At 53.4% G+C, this 17,241-nt stretch overlaps 2 protein-coding genes across 2 annotated transcripts in view; both read right to left on the bottom strand.

Moving 5' to 3' along the window:
* Positions 1 to 2,345, bottom strand: part of CNGA2 (cyclic nucleotide gated channel alpha 2) — a 7,382-nt gene extending 5,037 nt beyond the window's left edge. Inside the window, exons 1-4 of the mRNA XM_009584587.1 lie at positions 2,336 to 2,345; positions 1,684 to 1,840; positions 1,376 to 1,486; positions 686 to 856 (exon numbers count right to left, since the gene is read on the bottom strand). Coding sequence (XP_009582882.1) covers positions 686 to 856; positions 1,376 to 1,486; positions 1,684 to 1,840; positions 2,336 to 2,345 — 449 coding nt within the window. The remainder of the gene's footprint in view (positions 1 to 685; positions 857 to 1,375; positions 1,487 to 1,683; positions 1,841 to 2,335) is intronic.
* A 4,647-nt stretch (positions 2,346 to 6,992) lies between these two features.
* FATE1 (fetal and adult testis expressed 1) lies at positions 6,993 to 14,368 on the bottom strand. Its single transcript, XM_009584586.1, is given in 7 exon segments — positions 6,993 to 7,124; positions 7,597 to 7,675; positions 11,419 to 11,580; positions 12,566 to 12,654; positions 13,455 to 13,566; positions 13,568 to 13,604; positions 14,173 to 14,368. Coding segments are annotated over 7 exon segments (807 nt in total).
* Positions 14,369 to 17,241: the final 2,873 nt, after the last annotated feature.

The raw sequence follows: 17,241 nt of genomic DNA, 5'->3' as shown, positions 1-17,241 counted from the left end.
TCGTGAAGATGGATGACCACCTGCCGATGGGAAGGAGTGAATGAATTCCTTGTTTTGCTTTTCTTCTCTGCTTTACCTATTAAACTGTCTTCATCTCAGCCCACAAGTTTTCTCACTTCTACTCTTCCTATTCTCTCCCCCATCCCAGTGGGGACGAGTGAGCGAGCGGCTGTGTGGGGCTTAGTTGCTGTCTGGGGTTAAATCACAACATGTGGTCTCCTGGGTGGAGACTTGGCATCCCTAGGCTTGTCCCAAGCTCCTCATACACACAAGCTGAAGGTGCATCTCTTTACAGATCCAGGGTTCGCTCCAAATGCCAACTGTAGTGTTGAACTGTTCTGAAAATGGGGAGGTCTGCTAGATGTCATGAGCCATGCAATCTGTGTTTCCTATCAGGGCATGGACCAGGGGAGAGAAGACCCCACGGGTGAGGGACAGGCCAGGTCTTTTCCACAGGGACAGACTACCAGTTCCTGTGTGCCTGCACAACAGCCCAGCAAAGCCAGGCTGGCTGCCAGGACAGGGGCTGGAGATGGCAGGGAGGACCCTTCCCATCACTGCGTCCTACCTCCCCCTTTCCCATCCCCATCCACCTCCATTAGCCATCACTGCTGGGAGCCCCCAAGCACCATGCATGGCTGATCTCCAGCCAAAGATGACTGGGGCCACAGGGAAGGGACCCTACTTTTTGTTTTTCTCCTCGGTCTCCTCGTCCTCTAGATCGTTGCCAGCACCTGCAGCCACTGTCTGGAGCTCAGGGCCCTGGAAGCGCTCAAGGAAGGGGTCTGGCCTTTGCTGCTCCTCATGCAAGCTCTTGCTGGCCCAGTCCCTCAGCACCAGCACCAGCCGGACTACCCTGGATGGGGGAGAGAGGCAGAGTCAGGAGGTGTCTGCAAAGCAAGGAGAAAGCAAAAGCTTGAGAGCAAGCAGGGGGGCTACAGCTGAGGAGAAAACTCTCACAGCTCCCTCTCAAGCCCAAACATTTCCTTTTTCCCCCCTTGTAGTGACAGTGTGGGACCAAGGATATATGAGCAAGAGAGCCCACCCTGGCAGAGTCCAACGGCTCCTTCCCCAGTCCTGCTGCCATTCCCACAGGGACATGAGGAATGTGTGGGTGACTGGGGCAGAGTGAGACTGCCTGCAAGGGAAAGGAGCCCCCGAGCCCTCCCGGGGCCCCAGAGGTGATGGAGCTGTCCCCTCCCGCAGCCCTCTCCATGGGCACTGGTGCATGCAGAGCAGCATTCACAGACACTGGTCCCTGCAATCCTTGAATGCCATACAGCACAAGGGGATCCTGACCCCACGCATGTCCCCAGTGTCAAAGCCAGGCACAAAAGGCTCAGGCTTACCCTGGGCCAGCGGCACACACAGGTACCTGGCCAAGGCTCGCCTGCCTTGGAAAGCAGAGGCAGCCGGCTGCTCCCCCCGATCCGGCGGACCCCCTCTCCGCAGGTCTGAGGAGGTGTCATCCTGGGTTGAGCAGGTCCTGCAGTGGGGAAAAGGAGGGGTCACAGCCACACCGTGCCATTGTGGCACCTGCCCACAGCCAGATGAACTGGAGGAAGCAGGCAGCTGAGGTTTGGCATCACAGCCCTGCACACGCCAGGTCTCGATAGACACACCGAGCTGGCCCTCCCCTGCCCCACCGCTGCCTCCCTCAACCAAAGCAGGGACCAGCCTGACCTCTTGGTGTTGAGCCCTGTCCCCTCCACGTCACCCTCCACTTGGGCTTGGGTGGGTGGGCAGGGGTGGTGGTTGGCCGGTGAGCTGTGCAGACCATTACTCTTGGCTGTCATTCTCCATGTGAGGAGACCACAGGCACACACCCTGCCCCAGAGACCTGCAAAGAGCAGAAAACAGCCACAAGAAGAGCCATTCAGGACATATCAAGTAGTTTGAACACAGAGATACAGCACAGCATGGGAAGAGAGAGAGTCAAACGCCATGGGATGTGCCCACCCCATGTTTTTCACCACCAGCCATCACTGATGCTGCAGTAAAGGTCCTGCAGAGCATTTTGCCCTCCCCAAGAGATCCCACATCTGCCCGTGGCCCATGAAAGATGTTCTCCTCATCGTTCAGGCTCCTCAGCCATTGCCGGGGCAACAGCATCCCCAGCGAGCCGTGCCATAACAACAAGCCCACGGCTCTCGGCACCACTGCCTGCCCAAGAACAAGAAAATAGACTCATAATGGATGTAAGTGCAAGACCAGCCCTGGTGGGGAGATGCTGTTGTGCAGCAGCACGGTGTAGACTTTGCATGTACAACGGTGTTTGCACCCAAGCAACCCTCTCCTTCCCCAGGGCACTGCAACCTGCTGGTGGTCTGCCCACCTCTCGTCATCGCAGAAATCTCCCCTGTGTTGGAAATTAACATTTGCTATTTAAAAAGAGCTTTGCTGAGGCTCCTGCTGGCAGGAGCTACCATCTGGTTTCAGAGAACAGCAAAGAAGACCCTACATTAATACACGGAGGCTGCTGTGGACCTGTTAAGTGTGGGATTTCACCAGGGTTTGTTTATCTAAAAAGCAAGAGATGCCCACAGGGCCTGCCCAGCCCCAGCATCACATGCAGCCCTCACTGTTCAGCTGCACCCCAGTATAGACCACACCATGCAAAAGCACCTCACAGAAACACAGACTTGCACATGCACAGATGCAAAGGCACGCAGGCATTGCCCAGCCCTACCTAGAGGACATATTCCCACCCTGGCCGGCCTGCCTGCTCCCCCTGGAGCACAGTACACCCTCCATACCCACAATGCACAGATGAGGCAGGTTCCTGGAGACAACACGCTCGTGCTCTCACATGGTGCAGCCCATGGCCAAGGCTCTGCTTTGCGGAAGACAATGCCTTGTACACCTCTGCCAACATGCACAAAGACTACATCCACACTGCGTGCACAGGAACAGTCATGCACACCCAGGCAAGCCACCTCCCCAGGGCAGCAGAGCCGCTGCCGAGAAGCCACCATTGTCCACTTACGAGCCTGGCGTCCCCCGAAGCCTTCAACACTTGGCTGCTGCCTAACACGGGCTAGCAGGGGTAGCTGGGGAGCATCCCTTCCCCAGGAGCCTCCCGGGCTGTCTCCGGAGCACTCAGGCTTTTAAAATGCGTGTTGAGCTGCAAAGCAAAGCCAGCACAAGCAGAGCTGCCTGCACCCCTACCCTTCTCCTCTGCCCAAGCAGAGAAGCAGGCAAGGTGGCCGGGCAGCACCCTGGCAGTGGCAGAGGGGCCCCCGCGGTGCATGGGGAGGATGCACACGTGCGTGTGCATGTGTCTCGTCACTACAGCACGCCCATCCCCTGAGCATCCTCGATGCCCTGAGCAGCAAGGCACACTTCAGAGAAGTTAATAGCAGCCAGCTTTGTGTCTGGGGGATGAACAGGGAGGAGGGAAACGTGCTGCTCAGGGGTGCTCCATTTTCCCTACCCACGCGTCCCCTTCTCCCCTTGCAGCTCACCAGTGGCTGGAGGGACCCCGAGACACCTCTCAGGGCAGAGCCCGGCTGGAGATCATAGCCATCCTGAGCAGCTCTGGGTCCAGTGGCTCTGGAGTCCCCAGCAAACCTTGGGGAAGGGTCACTGCCCACCTGGGGACAGGCACAGCCAACAGACCCCCAGTTGGGCTCAGGTCCTGCCGCACAAGGGGATGACCGGGATTGCCTCCTGGGCTGCCTGCTCCCCTCCCAGCCCTCTGCCCTAGCGAAAAACAAAGCTGGTGACTATTTCCCTGCTTCACAGGCTGTGCCATAGCTACTGCTACTATTTGCAGAAGTAGCCACATTTTAACACCTTCCCATGCAGTTACCTCTTCTCATGCTCAGGGAGCAGGAGACCAAATGTGCTGCTCTGGAGTCCTGGCAAAGAGAGCTGCAGAATTTGAAGATGATCATGAAACGCATCTTTCACCAATTTCTGCCCTCGTATTTTGTTCACAAAGCCATTCTAATAACCAGTTAGCAAAAAATTTGCATCTGCAAGGCAATAAGGAAGAGGTTAATTTTTACCCCCTTCCTCCAGCATCTAGCCACTTGCAGTGGCTGAGGCTGGATCAGTCCCTGCCGTGTGCATGGAGTCCTGCACCGTGTGCAGGGCTGATCTGAAAACACCAGCACCTGGAGTCCCTTCGCTATCAAAGGTTTACCTTTTTTTTCCTTCAAAGCCTTAAATTCCACTTGTTCTGATCTCACTGAGAACCCGGACAGCAGGAAGCCCGAAGGAAGAAATGGGATTTTTGTAGCCTTGGCCGGGGCTGCTGGCAACATTGGGTGCTGCCTGGGTGAGCACTCAGCAGCAAGGGATGCATCACCCTGCTCTTGTTCCCCTGCCACATACCCTGGCCCTGGGGACAGCTCACAGACCAGGAGCACCAGCAGTGGCATGTGTCCCCCTTCCATCTCTCCTTTTGCTCCCTGCCTGCAGCTGCCTTCAAAAGCAACACAGGAACTCCAGGAGCTGCTCCCTCACAGCTCCCTCGAGCACCATATTGCACAAGACACTTTATTTTCCATGCACGTCATTGTGGCAGTGACCCTAGGAGACAGCCAGCCCTGCCAAATGTGCTGCCCTGGGACAAAGAAGAGCCAGGAGGAGGAGGCAGGGAAGAGAGAAAGGAAATAAATAAAAGCATTGCACCCCAACAGGGACAGCATTAACCAGAAACTCTCTTCCTCCAGACCCCTCCGGCCAGGGCGGCTGGCATGCATGTTTTACATCAGCAGGCCAAACGGCCTGTAGCTCTAGAGATGTCAGAAATCCAGCATCTGATTAAATAAGCATGTGTGGCTGAGACATCCAGCACCAGGTCAGAGTCCTGCTGCCAAGGGAATAAACCTTACCTGTCCCCATCCACTGCGATACCAGGATCAGACTCCACGGTTGGTAGAAGAAACACGTCCAGAACACACAGAGTTTATTAAAATATGCATTTTATGGGTCAGTGTTTCCAGATTTACACGAGGATTTATGCCTTACATAAAAGTCATATTGTGTCCCCTGCAACCTGCCAATAATTAGCCTTTGAGAACACATATAGCTTGATCACCTCTCCTCCAAACATCTTCAATCCACACTGTGAAGGTGGTGTGTCCCCCAAAGGCTCAGCCCTTCTCACCCTAAAATACATCTTAAAAAAAACCCAAAACTACAAGCTTCCTCTAAAACACTTTACACCTCTCAGAGAAGAGAAACCAGCCAATTCCCTGGCATGAGTCACACAGCAGCAGCCCCTTTATACAGACCTGTTGTGTAAGGTCCCCTTGTAACCCTGACCACATCCCTGAGCCACAAACCACAGAAGCCACCCCTGCACCAGTGCTCCCATCCCTTACATACACCCTGCCACGGCACGGCACACCAAGCCCACCACACCATCCTGGCTCTCATTTGCAATAAATCTCAGTGCTCTCCTCAGCTCACCTATCAGCCACAGGTTCAGACCTGCAATTACTTGTGGGACAGTTATTTATTAGTCAATGTCCAGCTGCCAGATTTACAGTCACGGATGCTTGATGCAGTTGCAGGCAGAAAACACCCAAGCATCCATGTCTGTAAATAAGCCATTGGGACATCTGGATGACCTGCAGATCCAGCTACAATTATTTACAGGTGGAACAGAGAGGTCCTGTTAGGCCATGCCAAAGCCTGCCCCCAGAGCCTGCAAGCACAACTCCAGCAGATGTGCTGGATGAACCACCAAAAGCGTCTCAAAGTCACCTCAGATCCAAGTTATTAAACTCCACAGAAGGAAAGAAACAGCAAAGCTGTTGAACTGGGCTTGTTTTTAGCTAAAGAGCCTCTGAGCCAAGAATTCCCCTCACCTGTGTTCTTGCACCATTGCTGAAGTTACAGCCTGGCAGCAGAACTGGGAGCGATCCCGCACTCTGGCATTGGCAACCTAACAAATATCTACTGCTGCCCAAATGCTGCCCAATGGCCTGTCTGGTGCTATCACTGTTGGTACAAGGTCTTATAATCCAGACAGTCACCATGGGGAGGTTTCCTATTTAAATCTCTCTGGGAAAGAGCCAACCTCCTGCATAAGCCCAGACCTCAGCAACGCTCTTACAGTCAATTTGGATCTGAACATTTGCAAACCTGCTGCTGAACTGCCTCCAGCAGGATGGGAGCCGAGGAGACGGTGGCACAGCAGCGGCTGCAGGGATGCGAGCTCCTGGCTCTTCCAGCTCCATCCCTCCTAGAGCAGGGGGTATGGCATGGGAGAACTGGCAGTACTACCTCCACCAACGAGCAGTTGCACAAGGAAGAAAAGAAAACCTACCAGCAGTTTAAAAACACTCAACCACTCTACACAAGCTTTTGGGGTGGAAGATGAGGAACAGACCGCAGCAGTTGGCTGACCCTTTTATGGGGTCAGAATTGAGTTATCCAAGCTGGGATGTGGTCAGGGGACTGGGCCCACCACAGTCTAAGAGTGTAAGAGGACCCCATGTCCGCAAACACTCAATGCCTTGGTTTTGCATCTCCTCTGGCAGACAGCCCAAGGGCCAGAGGGTCTCCCATAGCTTTCCACAGGACAGACACCTCCTGTATCAGCCACCAATTTCTTATGAGACCTGGGCTCTTCGCAGCAGCTTCCCACACAAGCACTGACACCATCAAACATACAAGGTGGTTTCTAGTGTACACAGAGCATTTGCAGCCACAGCCCAGCCCTGGGACTACACCTGTTGGGCCGTACTCCTTGTACCCCACCCCTCCCCGACACCCATCTCCAGCTCCTGTGCCATGAGGTCCAGCTTCATCATTTCCCTCACCTACCTCTGATACTAGAGCATGGGAGAGGGATGGCACCTTCATGGTAATCAGGGCCTAAAGGACACAGATCCTCAAGGGCCTACAGTGCAAAAAGCAGGTCAAGTTAAGAAGAAACACATAGTTTTACTGTTTGCAAGTACGTGAGCAAGGATTCGCTCCCTGCCCTTACCCACCCTGCCAGGGTAGGGCAGGGGAGGTCGGGGCATGGGAAATTATCTCCTCAGCCAGAGCCACGTGTTGATGAGGCAGGCGGAGATCAGCACGGAGTAGACCAGGGCCTCCTTCTGACGCCAGGTGTTGCACTGCTCCTCCAGCACGCGGAGCCTTCCCGAGATCCTCGTCAGCTGCAAGGGAAGCAGTGGGGCTGCTGTCAACCCTGCAGCAAAGTGCAGGACACTGGCTACACCCCAGAGGCGTGGGACAGCAAGAGGTAGAGGGATGGGAGCTGCCATCTCCTTCAGGTCCTCCTTTTCTAGAGCAGCACCTATCTTTGCGTGGGAGAAATAGCAGCAGTGCCTCAGCTCCTGAGCAGATGCTTCAGGAAAAGGTCCTTCCCACCAGAAGAGCATCTGAGCTCTTTACTGCCAGCAGATGGAGGGGTCTGGCTGTCTCCTGTAGCCCTACAGCCCCTCAGGGTAGGAGCTTGATGAGTCAACACACATGTAAGTCCTCCCGTGCTTCTCCATTAGCAGCATCAGCCGGGACTAGCTTGGCAACACCAGCCCATCGGGACTGAGCAACAGATCCCTGGAGCCCCCTTTCCCACCCTCCTATGGCTTTCCCACAAAACATTTGCAGCCCTTCACCCCATCTCACCTGCTTTCTCATTGCTGCCATCTCAGCCACTCCGACCTCCTCCAAGGCATTCTCCAGGGCTGGGCCAGCCTCCTGGGAACTGGGGAAGAAAAACAGAGATGCAGACGGACAAACACTGCTTGAGAGGTGCAATTGCCTTCTCGCACATGCAGCACTGCCACGGGGAGCCGAGCCATGCAGGTAGCGTATGCGTGCCCAGGATGTGCTGTCTGGGTGCAGCATCAGGAGAAAGGAAACAGCACCTGCACAGGATCTACTCATCTCTTCTTAACCCCCATCATGCATATTTATAGCCCTCCACCATGCACCCCATAATGATCACAACAAAACATACAGCTCATGCCATGGCATACAACAGGGAAAACGCATGCTTGTATTTCTTTAGAGGTCCAACAGAGAGAAAACATGATATTTACCAAGTATCCATTCTCTATAGTCAGAGGACTTCATTGAGGGCTGGATAAATCACCTTTAGAGCCAGTCAGGTAAATATGTATCACAGGGCTAATGCCGAAATGGAGGGATGATCTCATTTACATCAGCAGGTGAGGATCCCGCTGGTGGGACGCAGCCATCAACTGGGGGGAACTATCTGAGCAAGTGCATCAGCCAGCAGAAAAGGGTCCTGTGTTTGCCGAGACAAGGATTTGTTCCTCTCCAGTATCTCCAGATAGCACAAGCTCACTCTCCCTGCCCCCCACCCCCGACAAAAAAAAGCATCCTTTTTGCTCTTATAGCAAATTTTACCTGCAACTTGAGACATAAACAAGCAACCCAAGCATGCACCACTTTCTTCCGTCCCTGGAAACAAAGGGGCTACCGCTGGGATTAGCTGCTGCACTGGCAGAGGCAGCACAGACCACGGATCTCCAGGGCATCCCCTGGAGACACAGCCTTGCCGCAGGGCCCACAGCACTGCGCCACAAAATAAAGTAGATCCACAGTGAGAAAAATCAAAACTGCCATGTTTGGTCTGTTGTTCCTATCATCATAGACTAGCCCTACATCAGTTCTTCTATAATCAAAACTCCCCTATGCACACCAATAACTCGCGTGGGCACTTGCTGATACCAAGCATCTGACACCGCTCCTTCGGAGACCTTGGGGAGGAGAGGATATTTATTCCTGTTTGCAACATGATGTTGATCTCGCTGAAGACAAGCCAGAACTGCATGTGGAGATTCAGTGAATCTCTGTCTGAAAATACATTTGTGAGATAATACCTCCACGTAATGTAGCTGCAGTGTAAAATGAAAGTCACAACACAAAGAAAATCAAATTTCCCCCAGCACAGAGTCATTAAATAGGGACACATCCTGCAGCTTTTGACTGAAAAATCCCAGTTGATACAGGTGAACGTCCTTTAGAGTAGAGACTAGAAATTACCCTCTGATGGCTCATACCCTTCAAGAGGTCACTGTCAGGCAAATATTCCAGTCTCTATCTGAGACCAGACTTTTCTTTATTAAAATTTCAGGACAAACAAGCCAGCTCAGTCATTTTTTTATTTTTATTGTTGCGTAGGGTTACAAAGTTGTCGTATTGAAGAGATACCCATATGCATCTGAAGTAATGCAAATACCAAGAAGAGGTGTTTCAAGACAGCTGGTTTCAAAGGGAGATTGAGACCTGGGGAGAGGCCATGGACTGTGGTGGTGCATTCCCCCCACCCACGCCCTTCTCCTGGGCCACTTGTTGACCTCAGAAATTCCCGTAAAACCTTGGCCTTGGTGTACTGAGTCTGGTGGTTAAGCGCTCCTTGACCGTATCAGAAAGTTTGCATAGCTGAGGTTGGGAATGTACCCCTACTGCCTGGCCTAGGTGTCATTCCCTGATACCCTTATCTGAGTCGTAGCTCAAGTGGAACAACACTGAAACCTTGAGAATTTTTTAGTAGCTACCACCTGGGACTGTGGCCAGGACAGAAATTTACAGATGACTAAAGCCAATCATCTTGTGAACCTATAAAGGTGGTCCTAAGTGAGACCCTTTGAGCTCTCCTGGACCGCAGCGGGCTGCACCCAGCATCTCCCTCTGAGTGGGATGCCTCTCAGAGCTTGCGAACTCCCAAGTTTGCGATATTCGGAGGACTGTTACCAACTGCCACGGGACCTGGGCTGAAACCCTTCACTCCTCGAGGCTCGACCCTCAGCCGTTGAGAAATGCCGAGACATTTGACGTGAATATTTCTTCACTGAACTCGAGGGGAATTTTTAACAGGTACCTTTTGTACATTTATATATATTTCTCTGTGTGTGTGTGAACTAATAGTAAGCATAACCTTGTTGTGATTGTAGTAGACTCTACTAACTTACTTTGTAAATGTTAAATTAGTTAATGACTAAGTGCTGCTAAAATCTTGTGATCCACCTTAAAACTGTGAATGAACCTTAGACTGCTCCTAAACACTTATAATCTCTTAGACATAAACCGTTGACCAAGTCTGGGACTAAGGGTAGATCCAGCCGGGTCTACTCTGAACCTCGTGACTCAACGAGAGAGTCTCCTTTACCCTTTTCATCCTTGGTCTCATTCTAGCTCAATTATAACACGATTTTCCTTTATATGTTTCATCCATGTAGTAAGTAGTAGAGTGAACTTTGCCATAAAACTCTGTTAAGTCACACTTTTATAAATTACTATTAAAATCACTTTCTGCTAATACCTTTGACGGTGATTCTTTAAGCGGCCTCTAAAACATTCACAACAGAGACTCATCCCACTGCCTTACAGCAGCTCCATAAGCTACCACCTCTCATGGTACCATGGCCTAAACCTCCTCTCCTGCTGATGGGAGGAGGAAGAAGGTCTTACATAGCCACTAACCAGATCTGTTGGCATGTCCAGACTTTGTTTAAAAACAAGTGACATTTGAAGACAGTCAGCCTACTGTGGTTAAAAGCAGGGACATCACTTTGCATTGTCTGCAGGCAGAAGCCAGCTCTGCTGCCTGCACCTCTGCACCAGCTGGGGAGGGAAGGCAGGATGTGTCACTGATGGCACCGATGATGGATGCTCACTCTCCTCCCTTTCTGCCTGGAGGCTTTGCTCAAGGAGAATTAGAAGTATTCAGACGTTCCTCCGGGTGCTCAGCAGCCTTAGAGCAGTGGGGACACCTTAAGGCTGCAAAGATGTCTTTAAACATGTTAAATTTACTGCACTTGCACGGATAAGAGTGTGGTGGAGATAGTTGCTCCAGCACATCCGGAGATATTGAGGTCGTTGCATAACTGCCCCAGTGAGCACGCAGGCATGCTGCACCCTGGCCAGAGGCATCGGCTATGGGATGAGCAACTCGGTGCAGCCAGTTCATGGAAAAGGTTAATTAAGAGTGACCAAGATACAGCCAAGGGTGCTAGGAGCCTGCAGGAGAGGGTGTCTCGGGGACAGGGCCTGGGTCAGGCCATCTGTTCTGGATTTTGATTCCCTTCACACGTTGCTCTCCATCAAGCTATCAAGGCATGCAGAAAAACTAGCACTTGCTTAGCAGTGAAGAGCAGCTGAAATCCCAGCAATGTCACAGGCGGCGTTCGATCACTCGGGATGCCCGGGGGTCCAGTGTTAAGCTAAGCAGGAGACACAAGCTGGGCTGGGTTAGCAAGGCGCACCCAGGCTGGCTGCACCAGGCGCTCCTGGGCCAGGCACCCAGAGCTGGCAGACAGGAGAGGTGAGGAGAGTCTGGGGCAGCCATGCAGGACCATCCTGCTCCTGCGCCGTGCAGCCTGCCATTTACAGAGCTCGTGCCTGGCCTCATGCCTTAGCAAGGCAAAGGCAAGTCCTTGCAGAGTGACAGGGAAGTGGCTCAAGATGAACCAAAGTCACCTGGATGGCACTGGGTCTTGCAGAGAGTCCTGGACACGGTGGAAGAGCACCTGCCCCAGGAGGTACATGGTCTGGAAGATGTTCTGCATGGAGTAGATCCTGCCTGTCTCCGCAAGGAGGGGGAGCGGGGCACTGTGCGCGGGCAGGGGGCACGCATCCGGCCTGGGGTGCACACAGAATCATGTCTGTTATTTCCCGGTCTCATACAGCACGGGCACAGCCTGGCGTTTGGCAGTGCCCTTCATCTCTTCAGCAGCTCCAAGCATCTCTGGGCAATGCCATTGGCACCCAGACCCCCATGTCACCAAGTGGGAGAACCCCCTCCAGCAGCCCCCCAGGCTCAGAGGCAGTCGCCTGACTCCTCTGGAGCCAACCATGGCTGTGTGATAACCAGACCTTCACCAGCTGCTCTCACGGGGGTTGCAGAAGGCAGCTCTCCTGCCACCCAGGACAACCTGGACTTCTAGGGGGAAAGGTGGCTCTGCTCTGGGATTAAGTTAGAGACAATTTCTCCACTGGAGAGACTCCAGAGCCCAAGGTCATGAGGAGAGGATCACTATCACCATGCTACTGTTCACAAGCTACACTCAAAGAGCTGAAAAGCAATTGTGCTCTTAGCCCACCCTGTCTGCAAGGCACCGCAAGTTTCAACAACCCTTGTACAAACCCATTTAAGCCCTGGTGCTTCGTTTGCCAGTGGTCACCTGCCCGTAGGCCCCAGCACTCTGCCATGCTGGTGCTGGAGCAGGAGAGCACGTTGCAAAGCACAGAGAGGAAGATGGGCAGAGCCAGAGAGACCAGGACAAGCCAGAGTGGGTAGCGAGGTCCTCTTGGCCCAGTGGCCAGGCAAGGATCGACAGCGCTCCCAGCCTGCTGTGAGAGGGGACGTGTTCTTCCGCTGTGTCTCAGCACAGAGCTCATCACCCTGGGGACAAACAGAGCTGCCTTCAATGCTGCCTGGCACAAACCTCTCTGATGCCAGAAGCCACGTTCCTCTCGTGCAAGAGTAGGACTTGCCAGGCACTGCCTTGTCCCAATCTGGATACCCCCCACCTCAGGGCACTGACACCAGAGAGCATCAAAGCAGCACAGACAACTGGAGATGCTGATCCCCACCCACCCCAGATGGCTCTGGATTCATGCTCACCGCTCATGGTGCTGGCCCGGGCTGTGCAAGGCCAGCTGGGCACAGTCACTTGGAGTCCTCTCCCGTCGTGACCTGCTGCTGTGATGGCCCTGTTAGCATCAAACACAACCGTGTTAGCGCAGAGACCCTGCACAGGGTGAGCCCAGCCCTGTGCCCTGCGTGGTCTGCAGTGCCAGGAGCCCATCAGCATGGGGAAAGCACTTGGTGGTGGGAGCATTACATGAGCCCCAAACCTGGTGAGCTGATGCTGGAGCAGGTGGGGTGACACGCTCGGAGCACGGTGAGGGTCATCAGCAAGGAGCCTGCTGATCTGATCTCTATTCAGATCAAAAATCCTCAACCTAATGCGTCCGGTAATGGCTCTTTAATCTCAGGGAGGTGAAAGCACTTGAGAAGGGAGATCAGTAGCTCCAGCAGCCAAACCAAGCCTTTGCCTGCCCATGTCAGGGGCCGTTCTTTGAATTAGTTTCACACAAGGTCAAAATCTGCTATCAGCTCTGACACCAGAACCCTCTACACTGCAATGATGAAACACCTCTGACTCGTACTTCATCCAGGAGAAACAGTGGTTGAAAAGGGACTTCAAAAGTAGCAGGAGGAGATTGCGGAGGGACTCACCTACCTCAGCCTATCTCCTGCTCACAAAATACGGTAGGAGATCTGGCTGAATCGATGTCCCAGCACACAGATATGTACTGGTTATGGGACTGAAAGAGATCCTACCACCCCTACACCCTTGCTCCTAGGACTCCTAGGACCTCCTAGGAGGAGGTAGCACTCTGGAAGATGAATTCTGGCTTGGGCTGATAACAGACCTCTGGAGAAACCCAACACTGGGATTGCTCCCCCTTCCCACCACAGGCAATCCCGTCCGCTCTCAATACAGTACCGATCGTTTGCGTTTCTGGGAGCTTGATCTGCTGGCTATGTGCAGAAAAGGGAGCTCCCTGAGGCAGGTGGGCTGCGCAGAGGAGTCCGGGGACATGTGCACCATGACAGATTTTTAGCAGGATGGGCCTCAAACTGGCATCTGACATTTCTACAGAGAGGAGAGAGGGAAGAATTAAACCAACCTGAATGCCCTCAGGACAGGAGAGAAGAGAGATCTCCATGTAGGAGAGCCAACCCTGTGTCTAGTGTTACCAGACGTACATCAAAAACCATGTCCCGCAGGTGTGAACGGCAGGACAGCCCAGAGAAGCATGGACTGGAAAGCAACCGGACACACTGCTCCAGGAAACTGAGGTTTGGGAGCTGTTTTTCAAAAAAACAGGGCCGTATGTCTCTGCATCCCAAAGCAGGGAGCCTACCAAAGGCCAAGAGGGAACTGTAAGAGATGTGGAGGGAGATGCCTCCACATTTTGCCCCTCACCTTTTGGAACTAATGCCCCTCCTGCCTTCTGTTGGTCACCTTTGCCCACCTCTCCCCAAGCATCTCTCCACCACCCTGTCCTAACTTCCAGAAGAAAGCTGACTACAGTATCTGCCCCTGTCCTCTCCTCTTGCAAAGCAAACCACTGGGGACTTTATAAAGGGATCCTACTCCCTAGGATGTTGTAGAGCCCCACCAACCTTCAGCCACCCCAAAAGACAATCCAGGACATTACCTGCAAGAGAAATCCTATCAGGGATGTGCATCCGAAAGGAAGGAGGGACATCCTCTGTCATTGGCTCCTCATCCACAGGGCTGAAGCTATCTGCTACCTTCAGCCTGTTGGGAACCTGCATCCTTTGATTGATGGCTTCTGTGAAGAGCAGGTCACAGCGGACTCGGTTCAGGTCCAGTCCCCAAAACGGCCACATCTTTTTTGATTTCCTCAGATTGCTTGAGCACCCTGGGGTTTCACACAGAGAAAAAGAAAGCTGAGCGAAAGTGGTAGCTCTTCCAAACTGGCACCTGCACAGGGACAACACACGTGCTGTAAGACAGCTAAAATACGGGCTGAAACAACCCAAAAGACAGACACTGTCGGAGTCGTCCCAGAGAACGGGGTGTCCCATGAAGCCCAGCTGGCAGGGACAAGGGAACGGGGCTGCTGCAGGTGGGAACTGCTGCCTGGCAGGGTGAAAAAGGAAAAAACTCCTATGTGTCCTGGGAGCAAAGCATGAGCTTAGCATCTATTGCCTCAGTTGATAGCAAGGAAAGGGCAATAGTTCAGCACACCTGTGGGAGAAGAGCAGTTCAGTATACCCTAAAAACTAGTGAAAAAAAAAATTATTTTCCATCCAGAAGTAAAGTTTTTTGGAGGGCTGGGAACACAGTTTTGTGTTCATACACTTCAAGGAAAAATGAGGTTTTCTAAAAACAAAACACACATTTTAACGATAAGATTCCAGGTTACCACAGGAAAAACTGAGCACTAAACTCCTTCTCTGCACATACTTTCGCTGCAGTATCCCCCAGGGCCATACCCCACTCCCCACCCAATCCAGCACCCATCTCCTCGGGTGACCAACACCAAGCTGAACAAGAAGGACTTTGCCCTGAGCAGAGCTGCCAGATGCTGAACCATCCTCCCACAGGGGAAGGAGAAGCACACATCAGCTCCCCCAGGCCAGTGCTGGCTCGGCTCTCTCCCAGGAGGGGACCGGCACTGAGGAGGGACAGAGTCTCCAGCTCTCACTGCTCCTGGGGGCAGCCGACAGCAGGAGCAGGACATGGGACACGGACACTATCTGGGGCTTTGCAGCTGCTCAGGATGCACAACTGCCCCGTGCCTCAGTTTCCCCTTTGCCAAGTCCCAGGGCTTTGAGAAGTGCCCTTGTGTCCCAATGCTTTCACTGAGCGATGCGAGCAGAGGGCAATCAACATACACTTTTGGGAGAGGAGCCCCAAAAAACACCTTCCTGGCTCCCAGCAATTGCACTCTTTATTCCTTCTCAAAAAGCTGCAGCCGAGGAGAAAACCCCAACAAGCGAGGGCTGCTGAGGCTGGCAGACCCCAGTCGGACCCCAGTGCTGCCCTGGCATCTGAGACGTGCCACATGCATGCACAGGCCCCCTGCGCCCTCCTTGCTGCCGCCCTTTGAGCTCACCATGCCCAAAAAGGTCCCCCTTTGCTTCTAGGTCAAAATCTCCACCATAAGAGTGGCTGCCTGCTCCAGCACAGCCCAAACAGCCAGAGGAAGGAGAGGTTTTCCTCTTCAAAGCTCAAGGGGGGGAAATGGGAGGAGGCAAGTGAGTGGGAGTGTGCAGGGGCCCTGCCTTCTTTGATCACGCCCGGGGACTATATTTAGCAGCCAGGTCTCTGACACTGCGTTTCCAGCTTACCAGGCTGCTCCCATCCAGCAGCAGCCAGGGCTGCCCACCACCACCCTCGCTGCTGCTTCTCAGGGCGCTTTGGACCCTCTTGCCTGACCCAGCCACCTGCCACCCTCTGGGATATCACCCAAGGCAGAGGAGCAGAGGGAAATCCCTGGGGAGCAGCAAGGCCTCCCAAAGCCCAAAGGACCGTGGGAGACGCAGCCCCCAAGCCACCGATCCCGCCCCCTGCAGCAGCTGGGCCCTGTAACTCCAGGTACACGAGGGCGGCAGAACCAGCTCCACATCTGCAATAACCAGCACTTCCAGTGATCACCTGCCTCGCGCTGCTCTCTCCTCCTCTGTCATTAAAAACCTTAAAACATTAAAAAGAGACAGAAATTTGCCCAGCATCAGCTGTGGCAATCTCCTGCTTCCAGCCGCACAGAGATGAGATCCCTGTCTCTGCAACCAGGTCTGCCCCAGAGGCACTGCTGGAGACACAGTGTGCAGGGGCACAGCAACCCCCGGCTGCCCCACACCTTCTCTACCACCCTGCCCAGATCCAACACTGGCAAGGGTGACACCAACCCATGGGTGTCACAACACACACGCACCCTGCTTCTCCCCAAAACCTCGAAGAAAGTGGATTTTTGCAGGAACCCCCCACTCGGGCATGGGGCAGTAAGTCCTGGGATGGTCCCACAGGAGAAACCTGCATCAGACACCCAGCCCCATGGTCCACAACCACCAGGTTTCTCCTTCACATTTTTGGTGCTTTAGAGGAGCAAACACCCTGTGTTGCTTTTTCAGCCTGCTCTCTGGGAAACCAGCATATATTAATAACAATAAATCTGGAGAGGGCAGATCAGTTCATTTTCTAATCACCTATGAAACTGCTGCAGCTCCCAAAGAGCAGAGGGATGGGAGGGGAGCGAGAAGCAGGCTCTGAGAGACTAAGCTATTAAGAAAAGAAAAAAAAAAATCAGCTGTCAAAACACATAAGAACAAAATGCTTAAGTGGCTGGATTTCCTCCTTTAACTTTCTCTAGGGCTTTTTCTAGCTATTGCCAAGCAACCCCCCCTCGCCAGCGGAAGAAGACTGCTTCTCAGCCTCTGCTTTGGCACTTCTTGTATTTGCAGCGACAGGGAATTTCCGGCTCACTAAGCCTGTCAGTTGGTTTAAGTCCTGCAAGCCGGGAAAACCTGCCCTGGGGAGGGAAACCCCTCTCTCCGTCCCTCCGCAGCCCAGGATGCTCCATACAAGGCAAGCGGGGGTACCAGCCTGGTCGAGCACCCCCACCTTCACCTCTCAGGATGAGGCGCTGGGGTGAGCAGCCCTCTGCTAGAGGAGCTGACCTCGCTCACAGCTCTGCCCCTCAGCCTGGGGCTGTACCTTGTCACGGCAAAGAGGGGCTAACAGAGAGGGGAACGGG

This window comes from Fulmarus glacialis, unplaced genomic scaffold, assembly GCF_000690835.1.
Source record: "Fulmarus glacialis isolate BGI_N327 unplaced genomic scaffold, ASM69083v1 scaffold13329, whole genome shotgun sequence".
NCBI classification, from domain to species: domain Eukaryota; kingdom Metazoa; phylum Chordata; class Aves; order Procellariiformes; family Procellariidae; genus Fulmarus; species Fulmarus glacialis.
This window is presented reverse-complemented; position numbering and strand designations above follow the sequence as displayed.